This window comes from Etheostoma spectabile, chromosome 9, assembly GCF_008692095.1.
Source record: "Etheostoma spectabile isolate EspeVRDwgs_2016 chromosome 9, UIUC_Espe_1.0, whole genome shotgun sequence".
NCBI lineage: Eukaryota > Metazoa > Chordata > Actinopteri > Perciformes > Percidae > Etheostoma > Etheostoma spectabile.
Window position 1 is genome coordinate 28,984,196 of NC_045741.1, and position 13,090 is coordinate 28,997,285.

Consider the following 13,090-nt stretch of genomic DNA (forward strand, 5'->3'; position numbering starts at 1 on the left):
GGGGGGGGGTATTCCTAAGTATCCATTGATTATAGCCTACAAAGACTTGTTGTTGATTTTCCGCCCGCTGCTATTTTTGTTTCTGTCTTTTGTCTGTTGTGTTCCAGTCTCGCATTGACCTAGACCTTCCTCCACAGCGCTGCGGTGGAGGGTCTGGCTAGTCCACACAGCCTTCTTAGTTAGTTTAATACTTTATTTGAACAAAAAAACAACAACATTAAAATAAAAGATTTATATATATATATATATATGCATTCCTGCATACATATATAATTAAAATGACAGATAAATAAGGCCATGTACTTATTAGCGCAGTCTTCCAAAATTGAAAGTCATTTAAACAAAACAAAAATTTTCCATGTTCAAAAGGAGTAGGAAGAAGTTGATAAACAACTTATCAAGTCCGACCCCCTCTCTACTTTTATCCTTTAGTAAATCTTATGCTTCAGTTATTTACGCATTATCATTTACACATCATAGACACAGATTTAAACATTTTTCTTTTCTTTTCTTCCCATTCTTCTACTTTCTATACCATCTATCTATAGCAGATTAAATAACACAGCCATACTAGACTTGGTATATGGACATGTTAGTATGAAGATATATTAGCATATGGATTCTTGGAGGGGAGATAAACGTTTTATAGGCGTTTCTTTAAAACCAATCGTCTTGGGCGGCGCTGAGCTCCACGGGGTGCCGCTGCAAAATAGTCCCAGCTAGGAACTGGTTTTGGTGGAACATGTGTACGTTCAAAAGCTGTTTTAGTTGTGCATCAAAAAAACTCCGGTGCGATCCCGGAAGTGGACCATGGAGGATGTGGACTAGTTGTGTTGAGACTCCGCTACATTCAGGGAGCGTCTTTTTCAAAAGCAGATACAATATTTGTATATACATATACGCGTGTCAATATATATAATAATTTGGTTATTTGACGAATGTTCTTATGGTTGTTATTATTGTCATTTTGTTGTCTTTATACTATCTTTTTTATCTATTTTTTTATTTCTTTTTATTTCTTTTTTCTTGCTAAAACTGCTGCTGGAACTTTCAATTTCCTCGTGGGAGTCATCCCAAAAGGATCAATAAAGAGGAGTCTAAGTCTAATAAATTCACAAAGATTTTCACATATGTCTGACTGCTTGAATTGATCGTTGAAAACCATGTGTCGTAATGTAGAATAATATTGAAGTGGTACATCGTGATACTGAATCAATTTTTTGACAGGATACTCCAATGGAATGGTGAAACCAGTGAACATTCACACCCCTGACATCCATATATATACCCCTTATAATTTAACACTGCGAAGGAGTCTAATTGCCAAAGACTAACATTTAACCTATTATGCATCATTCATTAAACTTGTTTCACTCCCCAATGAGGTCTCTCCCGATTGAAACGAGGTTGGATTATCTGAGAGAGAGACCACAGAAGAATTGCACCGGAGAAACAATCATGAAAAGCTTTTGTTGTGGCTAATAGGACCCTGCAGTAGTCAGAAATGACGAGAAGCAGTCACACGTAGAGATCTTCCAGGCTGTTTGCCAATTTGGTCCTCTCCGGGCCTCGCAACCACGCTGCACTACAAAAGCCGAGAGCAAACGGAGGGTTATTGAGTAGGAGAACGAGTGGGTTTTTGGAGTGCGATGTTCTACCAGTTCAACAGATCTCCACCAGATTAAACTTGAAAGGCAAATAGACTCACTTGATCTGGTAGATAGGCGGGGAGGCGCTCGGGTAATCATGTGGGAGGATGATCTGCTCGATAAGCACGAGAAGAAAAAAAATCCTTCAAACAAACAAAGCATAGCAGCACACTTGTAATTAAAATATCCCAGATTTCTTTTTTTCTCTACCTGCAAACATGCCGTCAGTTTTGGCTCCTCCAAGTCGTTGGATATTTTGATGCAAAATATTCTGGATGCTTCATCTATAACACACCATTCGTCCCCATAGATGGAGGACAGAGCCTCCACCTCTTCAATCTAAGCGAGAGGAAACATTAACAAAGCAAAAACATTATTAATATTAATATTTCCTGATATATGGGTATCAGCATTTATAATGGCCGATTTAAAAAAAATAAAATCATTCATCAGAATCATTTATAATGACAAATTAATGATTCTGATAAATTAATATTTAAAAAATAAAGACTGTCAACCATGTTATGAGTGTTGACGTTGCATAGTCTGTCCACCAGAGGACGCTTACAACGTCCCCTGTTAGTGATGGTTGCATAGTTGTCCACCAGAGGACGCTCTACAACGTCCCTATGTTAGTGATGTGTGCATAGTCTGTCCACCGAGGACGCTCTACAAGTCCCCGTTAGTGAGGTGTGCTAGTCTGTCCACCAGAGGACGCTTACCAACGTCTGTTAGGTGGCTGCATAGTCTGTCCACCAGAGGACGCTCTACAACGTCCCTGTTAGTGATGGCGTGCATAGTCTGTCCACCAGAGGACGCTCTACAACGTCCTGTAGTGATGGCGTTGCATAGTCTGTCCACCAGAGGACGCTCTACAAGTCCCTGGTGGCAACACTATTTTTTTTTTTTGTTATGGTGTTTTTGTTCAAAGGACTTTAAGTGTCATATCTTAAGTTGTATTTTTTATACATTCCTTAGAAAAACTTCATCCTCATTTATCGTGTTCTGTTGCTGAAAATAAAAAAATATTATATTTTTTAGTGAGAAATCAAAATACAGTACAAATAAAATGTTAGGGAAATCTGTTTATGTTTTGTAACGCGTTTCTGGTTTTTTTTTAAACATATATATTGCCCAATATATCGGCATATCGGATTTTTAAATAACCAAATATTCATATCAGTATCGGCTCTACTTCAAACGGCTGGATCTGTCCAAAGCAGGGTTCCAGAAAGCCTTATTTTTTTTTTAAGTAGAGAGGCTTGTTCGGGTGGATAAGCCAGGTTTTGATTGGTCCCTGCAGATTTGTAACGGAATCAGGACAGAAATACGTACAGGTTTCCAGCCTGAGCTGCAGAATAAATGATCTCAAATCCCCACGGTGTATAGAAATGGAGCAAAAACTGCTCGGTATTGTACTTTGACCAATTATTCATAAACATTTAATCAAAACGGCTATAATTTAATGGTTCGATTCTGCAAACTCTTATTTTTTTATCAAATTGCTGGCAGATCTGGAACTGGGTTTACCCAGTCTATGTTCATAGTTCTAAAAAGTTCAAATCTCCAGCAACACTTGTAGAATAAAGATGAACTTTATGGTAAAACAGACGCGTTTTGGCTTGTGGCCTTTATTAGGGACTGAGTGCAAACTATCTATTCCCTGTCCACTGTGCATTTGTATTGTTTCTCTGTTCCTTTGTTTACCCAGGCTAAATATTCTACTGTATGTCTGAGTTCAAATGTATTGTTAGTATATTTTTGCACATATTTTTTGTATATTTGTGTATGCGCGTGCAATGCATGTGTCCACCACCGAAATTTTCCCTGTAATTTTCCTAAAGAATCCACCTCCAAGCCACATTGGAAAGTTGTTCCCCCACCCATTACCTCTTTGGTTTGTACCTTCCCTTTCTCATCGACCATCATCTTTTTGTTGCGTTTTTCAAATCTTTTTCGCTGTTTTTTTTTTTCTACACTTTTTTTTTTTAAATTCATAGCCAACAAAACCTAATTTTTTTATGACATTTCACAAAAAACAATTAAATTCTCATTTTTTTTCTCAGCACCTATGTGTCTCGGTCTACTTATTTGTTGATTTCGTGCATTGCTTTTTTTTTTTTTTTTTTTTTTTTTTTTGTTTTTTTTGTTTTTTTTTTTTTCCAGGCCTTGTGTTGTCACTGTTTTTTTTTTCATTTTCAAAATGGGCCATAACAATTTCCACATAAAAAATTCACAATTCAATTCCACCTGAAAGTAAAATCCATAAAGTTTTGGGACCTGAATTAACAATTGTCCACCATCCAATGGTTATTTTTTTTGCAATCTTCCGTTTGTGAAGGAACGCCAGTCCCTGAGATTAAAAATTTTAAAAAAAAAACGGTCAAATTTGACCCGAGGACAACACAAGGGTTAACACGTATCTTAAATCTCTACAAAACTCAACAGTGAAAACATTCAAAAATCGACATCTTATGGGAGGTTATGTGTTGGACTATTTTTTTGTGCAGGAGCAGTAAATTCTTGGTTGTCTGCCGACAAAGTATGAATTAGTAAGCTTTAGACGTAACGTTTTAACAAAAGCTCCTTTGTGTTCTCAAAGGCCTCCAACCATCTGGATGCTATAATATTCTGTGTGTTGCAAAAGCCAGGAGCTTGGCTTTGTGACTTGAAAGTGTAACGTCAAAGGCACTCACTGGGGCTAAACTACTGTGGAACTGAGACACTGGGTAAAAACAAGCCCTCTTTTTTCGCTGATCTTCTAACCTCACATGCATACAGAAGCCAGAGAGAGAGAGAGAGAGAGAGAGAGAGAGAGAGAGAGAGAGAGAGAGAGAGAGACTATGTTATGTCAGCCTGCCTAGATTTGGCTTGGATTCTCTCAAGCTCAGAAAAGGGAGCTTGTGACTGGATGGTCGTCGGTTCAATCCCCCAGGACTGCAGGTTAAATCTGGGTGGGGAAAGTGAAAAGCACCCCTTGTCCCTCACTCACTATTTTCTCTCATTTTTAACCCTTGGGTTGTCCTCGGGTCAAATTTAAACTCTTTTCAGTTTTTTTAAATCACAAAAAATGGGCCTTCGAAATGAGCGCTGAAAATGTCAAAATTAGAAATATCAAATAACTTTGGAAAAAAGCATCAATAACATTGAAAAAAGTGACAAAAATGTCGTAAAAAAGTGATAATAGTGTTTCATGGTTGACGGGAAGACAACACAAGGGTTTAAAAAAAACATACATACTGTATTTTTTTTTTCTTGCTGAAAACAGCTGCTGGAAATTTTAATTTCCTTTGTGGGAGTCATCCCAAAAAGGATTAATAAAGAGAAGTCTAAGTCTGAGACTGGATATATTAATATTAACGGTCTATGATACATCGCTACGTGCTTTACATCTCCACTTTGGGGGTGAAAACGAGCAGAAGTTTCTTAAATCATGTGTTCATGTTGCATCCATTCATTATTGCATTGGTACTGTTATTGTAACCATTTGTAATTAAGTCCTGTTTATTGCACTATTTATATGTTGTTTTGGTTTTGATAAGGACATTGTGAAATATGAGTTGGGGGGGGGGGGAGGTTCTGGCCAACAGGCTTCAGACTGGTCTGGAATATCAGAACAGCTGTAGTTAATTTGTTTGTTTGTGACTTTTTTTTTTTTGTGTTTTATACAATTTGAGTGTCTTGTTAGGTGTGGCATGTAAGCTATGGTCTAATAGTTAATAATGGTTCTGTAATATAATATATTTATGTAATTTTTTTTTGCCTGATATGTTTAATTTTTTGGGCGAAAGACAGATGTTTGTTCTGAACATCAAGACATTCAAAACAGGGATAAACAGAAACCGATATTCAACACACCGTGTGTGTGGTGTGTAACTATACATATATTGCAACGACCTAAGTACTACACAGATAACATCTGCCTCTCACCACCAAAGTGAACATAAAATACATAAATATAAATGCATATACACATATGAGATTTTGTCAAAACCCACGCAGGTCGACAGCCAAAACGATATCTTGGAAGTTTGTGATCAATACTTATGTGATTGTCCCCAGTGGTGTCCCATTTCATAGGGTGTGTTTTTTCACCTCTACCCCTTACCCCTTGGTTTCAAGGGCCAAGGGGTAGGGGTAAGATGGAGAAATGGGATTCAGCCTGACTAAGTCAATCCCTTGAGCAAGGCATTTAACCCAAACTGTGTTCAGCAGATCAGGCTGTGGTTTTACTGGACATCATGGTGTGCATGTGATCAGGTGCTCCGGAAAAGAGAGCATTGCTCTCAGTGAAACTTCTTGTCTGAATACATAAAGGTGAAACAAAAATGTCATATTTTATTTGAGCTATGCATGCCAACGACCTCTTGTTTGGCTCATACGCTCTCTGCAGGCCACATCAAAACACTACAGCAAAACAGACCGTGAACGCATCTCGCCAAGTTGTCTCACCTTTATCAATGAAGTTGTAAAAGGTTCCCTATCTTACCTGATCCTGAAGATCTCCTTCACTTTCTGGATTTGTGACGTCAGCCATAAGTTGAAGTGTCAGCTATTGAAAATGTGGAAATAGGTCAGTCAAAAAACAGATAACATAAACGTTAAGGCACATAAAGTTCATGTTGATCTCCAGGCTGCAGCATGTGTGGAAGCGTGATCAGCTTCCGGGCGGATCGGGTGCGTGTGTTTTTTCTTCCGGGTTCTGACGTGTGTCAGTCATCAACATTGGAGCGTTTTGAAAAGACAACGCAAAGGACACACGCGTAATGAACAAAGCATTTGCTTTTAAATGCATGAATGTTAATTGCCCATGATGTATACACGAACGCGTGACTAATATATGTCTTTGGAAATTGTATTCTGCGTTTAAAATAACGGGCAGAACTTTTATTTTGAAAGGCGCGAATGAGTTCCGCTCTGCGAAGATCAGCTGATGTCAGTGTAAACAGAAAACAAGACAGAGGTGTGTGTCTGTGTGACAGACAGATAGAGACAGTGATGTTTCACCATCGGTCATCTCAGTTGAAGACGATAATCGGGGAGTGCGTGAGTGACGGTGGGATGTATCGGACGATACGCACCGCGATCGTTGTGCTGTAGTAGCAGAGGGAACGACTCCGATCGAGGGGGCTTAAACATCACGTGCGGCTCCACAAAAGCCCTGTGTGAAAACAGCTGTCTGGATAACTTGGATTTGACTTCTCAGGGCTGGAAAAACTGAAACAGTAAGTGTGTCTGGCTCACTATGTTGGTCCTGTTTGCTGAACAGTGTTATCTGCAGAGGTGTTCTTCCAATCGCACAGCAGCTTAACATCATGTCAGCTGGTCCCAGTAGCTGGCGTCACTTCAGACTCATATATTTAGCATATACAACTGGTCAAATTTGAGCTAGACAAGGCATTTTTTAGTGGTATGTAACTTCAAAAGTAAAAGTCACAAGACAGCAGTGGTGGAAGAAATATGCAGATCCTTTACTAATTAAAAGTGCCTGTGCATTAAAATACTCCATAGCAAGTGAAAGTCCTACATTCCCAATCTTATTATATAATACATAAGACTAAAGAAGAAGAAAAAAAGTTCTACAGGACAAATTTGTGTTGATTTGGAGTTTGCTTCAAGTTGGGCCTCAAACCTTTATTTAAATTAAACCATCTCAGAAGTTTAGAGGGTAAATGTGTCATTATTGTTTTTTAAATGTGTTGTATTGTATAAGATTATTACATGTTTTCAATGTTAATTGATTGATTGATTGATCTTATTGGATCCGTTCGTTACGATACAGCTTTGCACTGTACATTTAAAAAAAAAAAAAATCAGGATTACACAATAAATCCCTGGGGCTTATTTCCATTGTGGTCCCTTTGGGGGGAGGGGGGGGGGCAGAGCAAGTGGCAGTGGATCAAGCCTCACATCTATACATACATTAAATAGACCCATCAAGACAATACAGAAAAAAAAGAAAAAACCCATAATAATATTTGCATTTGAGCCATTTTTTCAGTGCCCGCTTAAAACCTCCTAAACTCGTGACCATCTTTAGATTTCCTGGCAACCTGTTCCACAAGCTTGTTGCTACACACAAAAAAGACTCCTCACCTCATAACTGTAGGAGGTACAAAATCAGTAGAGCTGCCCCTGGTGCAGTAGCACCTGGGGCAGCAATATGTCATTGTTAAAATAATTGATTAAATGACAGCCCCATGCACAGTCCTATGTACCATGCACAAGTGAATCTGAGAGACTCAGTATTCTACTTTTAACCACCCAATAGTGTCAAGACGAGATCTCATAGGGAGGTTCAGAATAAGCCTCATAGCCCTATTTTGAGCAGTCTGAAGCCTATGTTTCAGTTGCTTTATTACACCATTGTAACATGAGCAGCATGCATAGTCAAAATCAGGCTGAATTAGAGCACTTGCCACAGATGACATCGCTGTCTTGTCCAGAAACCTTGAGATTCTAGCCAAGAAACGTATTCTTTGATTCACCTTGGCAAGTACCTTTTGCACTTGGCCCACTCGAGACAAGTGGCAGTCCAACACTCAACCAAGGTAACTCACTGAGTCGTTTACATTAATCTCATTATCTCTAACTAAAACCAAAAAACAAGGGGATCTTTTCAGTTTTATCATTGGCTCAAACAGCACAACTTCCTTCTTCTGACATTCAATAGTTCCAAACTGAGAGTTCTTTCAACATCATTCTTATCTTTATAAGAAACCAATAATGCAGAATCATCTGCATATGAAAAAAAAGTTCACATGAACCTACAGACTTAAGGTTATTTATATATAGAAAGAAAATAGTGGACCCAATACACTCCCTTGAGGAACCCCACAGTCTATGCATTGTGGTTGAGACATTGTTCCCCCAATATCCACCACCTGCTTCCTATCCTTCAGATGAGAACTCACCCATCTGACTGCGAAGTCATTAAAACCAATGGCTTTTAATTGGCGTACCAAAATGCCATGCTCAACTGTATAAAAGGCCTTCTGTAGGTCTAACATGATCATACCAGAACAATGACCTTTATCAACCTCCCTCCTGATGTAGTCAGTTAGATAGGAAAATGTCCTTGCTCTATAGACATGTTTATGATATGGGTGGCGTGAACCTCAGCATTATCTCTTAAGAATCTTAATGGAACATTGTCAAAGCCAGCGGCTTTAGAGCTAAATAGGTTTTTAATTCTTCTCGAGTACAACTGCCTCTGACACCTTTTCAAAAGAGAAGCCATCTGCTTTGACCCCGTGCTGAGAATAAAAGTCAAGGGTGGACTTAATCTGAAAAGTGATAATTGGTTTATTAAAAAAAGATTAGATTAAGCATCATAATAAATAAATCAAAGTACAAATTAAAACAGGATTTGAAATATTGAGAAACTTGAAAGGAAGGTCTGCATATGTCTTGGTTATGCTGTTGCAAATAGTTCTACAGTTGATTGCAGTGTATAGTAGAAAGACAGGCTGAGTTACAGTTAGTGTCTCATGCTTTTTAATCCCGGGTAAACCTGTTTTAGAGCCAGTAACAGTCCAGACTGCAGACATCAGATTTTTTTGTATTGTGTTGTCGATGTGGTTCAGTAATTCTTTGTCATAGCCATGTGACATTCCATAACATTTAAGCAAGAGCTCTCTTTTACCTCTCTGCATGCCAACTTCTTACTGCAAATACAGAATGTCATGTGGCCTAGAATTGTATAAAGGGGAAAAGGAGGACTTCCTTCCTGGTGAAGCTAGTCTGGTGACTACCACCTTTTGTAATAATTATGACAGTTGCTTTTTTCTCACTCTCTGACAAAACAGACACTTGTGACTTTATCCTCATGTGTCCTAAACAACGAGAGTTGACGACGCATGAAGAAATATATCACGAGACAACTTCCCCAGGCCAAACTCTGGAGATTTAAAGAGTCACTCCAAAGGTGCACTTCACTGTTTTTTTAAATCAAGTTCAGTTTAGCCATCACAGAGAGTACTGACAACTGTTGTATAATGTGTGAGAAAATCACTCTGATGCTGTCACCGGGATGTCATCTTTGGACACATTTTTAGCAGAAAGCCTGTTATACACTCGAAGTGTGGTGTTTAAAAGAAGTGAGTGTTTACCAGGCATGGAAAGACACAGTCTAGCTGCATTGTGGGAAATGTAGGATCCGGTGTTCCTGGAGCTCAACCAACACTGTTAAATGTAACTGAGGATATCTTGGCCTCCGCTGCTTCAGTTTTGAACGCTATGAACATGCTTTCAACATCAGCATGCTAGTAGTGTCATTGTAGCCATTCTGGCATGCTAATGTTGGCATTTAGCTCAAAACAGCCTCACAGAACTGAAGATTCTTACCGTGTTTTAATTTGTCTCTTGTGAGACACTGAACTTAATGAAATTGGCATATTAAAACACTTAAACTAAGATATGTATCTATCTTTTGCATAAGTGTTTTGCTTGCAAAGTGGTTTTACTCAGTGCCTAATTGCCTCTGCAGAGAAACCTATGCAGGCCCCTCAGCTTTCTTGCGATTTAGCTCTAAATGATTAGTAATAAGCATAAGCTTCCCATAGACACTGGGATTCTTTTCAGAGGCTCGGTGCACGTGTCCTTCTGAAAGCATCTTTTTGATACAGTTGAGTCACAGGAATAAAAAGCATCTTTTTTGCTTCTTTCCTGCGTTTCCTCTGCAGGGGTCCATGGAGGAGCTGGAGCCAGAGGAGCAGTTCCTGCTATTCGCCCGGAACGGGGATCTGCCAGGCATTCAGAGGCTCCTCATGTCCAAGATAAAGGAAGAGACGCACATCAACATAAACTGCAGAGGTACATAAGTGACGCTTTATGGAACAAAAACATCATTTTGTGTGTGTGGTGTAACAGTATGCACCTGTTTTCTCAGGGAAGAGGAAATTTAACCTGGGATGGACGCCTCTTCACTTGGCCTGTTACTTTGGACACAAAGCTGTGGTGGAGGAATTACTAAAAGTAGGGTTTATTAAAAAAAGAAAAAGATTGTTGTCGATTTTAAATAACTGCATGGCTAACAGGTGTGTGTTGCCCATTTGGTGTTACCCCCTGCAGGCCGGGGCAGATGTTAACTTGCCCAATAATGTCGGAGACACACCGCTGCACAAAGCCGCCTTCACAGGAAGAAAGGTATCTCGATGCGTCTTCTAATTTTCATACACATTTTTTTAGTTTCTCTCTGCTTTTCTCGTCTCTTTGTTGATAGTATGGTTTTGTGCATGCATGTATTCATCTATTCAGTCAGTCTATCAATCAACCAATCAATCAATCAATCACGTATTGATCAGGAGGTTGTCATGCTGCTGCTGCACTATGATGCATGTGCTACTGTCATCAATGGGACAGCACAGATTCCCAAAGATGTCACTCAAAATGCCGAGATCAGAAGCATGTTAGAAGGTGAGAGTGACGCGTTGTCTATCTAATTTCATGGGAAATAAAAATAAATGTATCAATCGCCATCAATGTTTTAATATTTCAACATACAAGTTGTTTATATAATGTACAGATTGTAAAAATCATCCTCCGTTTTCTCTCGTAAATCGCATCATGCTACTGGTCCCAGCTGCCGAGAGGACGGAGGAGAGGAAACTGGAGGAGGAACTTTTGGAAGCTGCACGAGAAGGAGACTTGTCAACTCTTACTCAGCTGGTGAGTGCTAGACGCTGATTCGTGATCAAATACTGCCAAAGACATCGAGTGGAAGTCAGAAACATTTTGACCAATAATAAAGTGGAAAGTACTCTGCTAACCTGGGCTAATTGCTCTAGTTACTATGGTGGTAAAAGGGAATATTTCTTTGCAGTGAGGGAGTGCTCGAGTCGGCCCCGAGTTGCTATTCTCTGGACTCGTGACTTGACTTAGACTCAGGTAATGATGACTCGAGTCAGACTCTTCTTTGCTAACTCGGACTCGAACACTTAGGACTCAAGACTTGACTTGGACTCAACAGTCGGTGACTCGACTACAACACTGTTTCTACGTGTTAAATTCAATTCAGATGCATTAGCCACGCTAGCGGCAGAGCTATAGGTATGGCAGTGTCAGCCTGTCACTCTGTTTGGCACTGCGTTAGCATGTTAGCATGATAGCATGATGTACTCTCAGATATCACCACACCTTTGCAAATCCAGACAGGTATACAGTCAACTATGGCCTTCAAATCTCAGTGACAACAACACAATTGTCCATGAAAACCTCATTAGGAAATAACAATGGACACTGACAGGTAGAGATGGCAAAAGTACTAATTTCCTGTACTCAAGTTGAAGTACAGATACTTGTGTTAAAAAATACTCTGGTGAAAGTAGAAGGTCTGATTTAACTTCTTTACTCAAGTAAAAGTAACAAAGTACAGGCTTGGAAATTTACTTAGAGTATAAAAGTAAAAGTAGCCTCGGGAATGACAAAGCTACCTGGACTAGACAGTTGTTACTAGAGAGACGCTGAGAAACTACAGTGGACATGGACAAAGGCTCTTTATATGTCATTAGCTACATTTTAAATGGCTGTCTGCTAATAGGCCTAAAACATACAGCTTATATATTGTGACAGAGACTGGGACTCCAGGTTATTAAGATTCTGACCGAGTAGCAAGACATGAATTCAGTTGCGATTCTGTGAGAAGTCTGTGTATAGTCCCATCCAATTAGATTCAATTTGGTATTAATGATGAAGAAAAAAAAAAAAAACGGGAACTAGATTCGGACTGGATTTAAAGCTGATTCTGGTTTCCAACTTCGCCCCAGGTGTGTCTGTTAAAACACGGACGGAGACAACTTCTCTCTTTTGATTTTCTATCAAGCAACAGTATAAACACGGGCGTGGGTAGCTCTGCTATGGCTGTGTGTGGTTCTGCAAAGAAATAAATAACATTGTAAAGGCTACAATGCATGGAAATCATATGTTAGTAAATAATAGGAATAAACCCACTGTTAACTGCATTGTCTTAATAGCATGCAAATAATGCAACTAAAATACAAACGTGAGCGAGGGCGTTCAACACTTGCCATTATGAATCAACAGCCAGGTGTAACCTAGGTAACAGGGGAAGAACACAAACAACAACATCACTAACTAACTTTAAATGTGCCAAAACTATAGACCAATAAAATGAACTGACAACATATTGGAAGATATACGACTCACAGTTCTCAAAGATGCACACACACAATCTCAGCTCATTATCCTCCGGACAGCTAGTTTCTTTTTCCTTTGTCTCATTTTTTTTCTCCGTGTGGCGTGCTCACCCGTTCGCGGTGTGAGGCGTGTGTCCGCGCAATTCTGCGACATGCTTTCACAGTCACACCTGATAGATTACCTCTTGAGTTGTACAAAACTAAAGTAACAAGCCAATTTTGTAAAATGTAAGGAGTAGAAAGTACCGATATTCGTGTAAAGTAAAAATATCTGAAAAATCTACA

At 39.3% G+C, this 13,090-nt stretch overlaps 2 protein-coding genes across 11 annotated transcripts in view; one reads left to right on the forward strand and one right to left on the reverse strand.

Annotated features, from left to right (window-relative positions):
- The window catches only part of impact (impact RWD domain protein), a 21,692-nt gene extending 15,365 nt beyond the window's left edge, over positions 1-6,327 (reverse strand). Inside the window, exons 1-4 of the mRNA XM_032526044.1 lie at positions 6,139-6,327; positions 1,860-1,988; positions 1,709-1,761; positions 1,523-1,585 (exon numbers count right to left, since the gene is read on the reverse strand). Coding sequence (XP_032381935.1) covers positions 1,523-1,585; positions 1,709-1,761; positions 1,860-1,988; positions 6,139-6,186 — 293 coding nt within the window. The 5' untranslated portion in view covers positions 6,187-6,327. The remainder of the gene's footprint in view (positions 1-1,522; positions 1,586-1,708; positions 1,762-1,859; positions 1,989-6,138) is intronic.
- Positions 6,328-6,592: 265 nt separating this feature from the next.
- osbpl1a (oxysterol binding protein-like 1A) overlaps positions 6,593-13,090 on the forward strand; it is a 54,644-nt gene continuing 48,146 nt past the window's right edge. For 2 of the 10 annotated variants that reach the window (XM_032525965.1, XM_032525969.1), the window contains exons 1-7: positions 6,594-6,896; positions 7,090-7,092; positions 10,334-10,463; positions 10,540-10,625; positions 10,722-10,796; positions 10,955-11,066; positions 11,233-11,318. In XM_032525965.1, the coding sequence (XP_032381856.1) occupies positions 10,340-10,463; positions 10,540-10,625; positions 10,722-10,796; positions 10,955-11,066; positions 11,233-11,318 (483 nt within the window). In that variant the 5' untranslated portion in view covers positions 6,594-6,896; positions 7,090-7,092; positions 10,334-10,339. Of the gene's footprint in view, positions 6,897-7,089; positions 7,093-9,457; positions 9,577-10,327; positions 10,472-10,539; positions 10,626-10,721; positions 10,797-10,907; positions 11,067-11,232; positions 11,319-13,090 lie in introns of those variants that run through there. The other 8 variants (XM_032525970.1, XM_032525968.1, XM_032525967.1 and 5 more) reach the window with 8 other exon arrangements.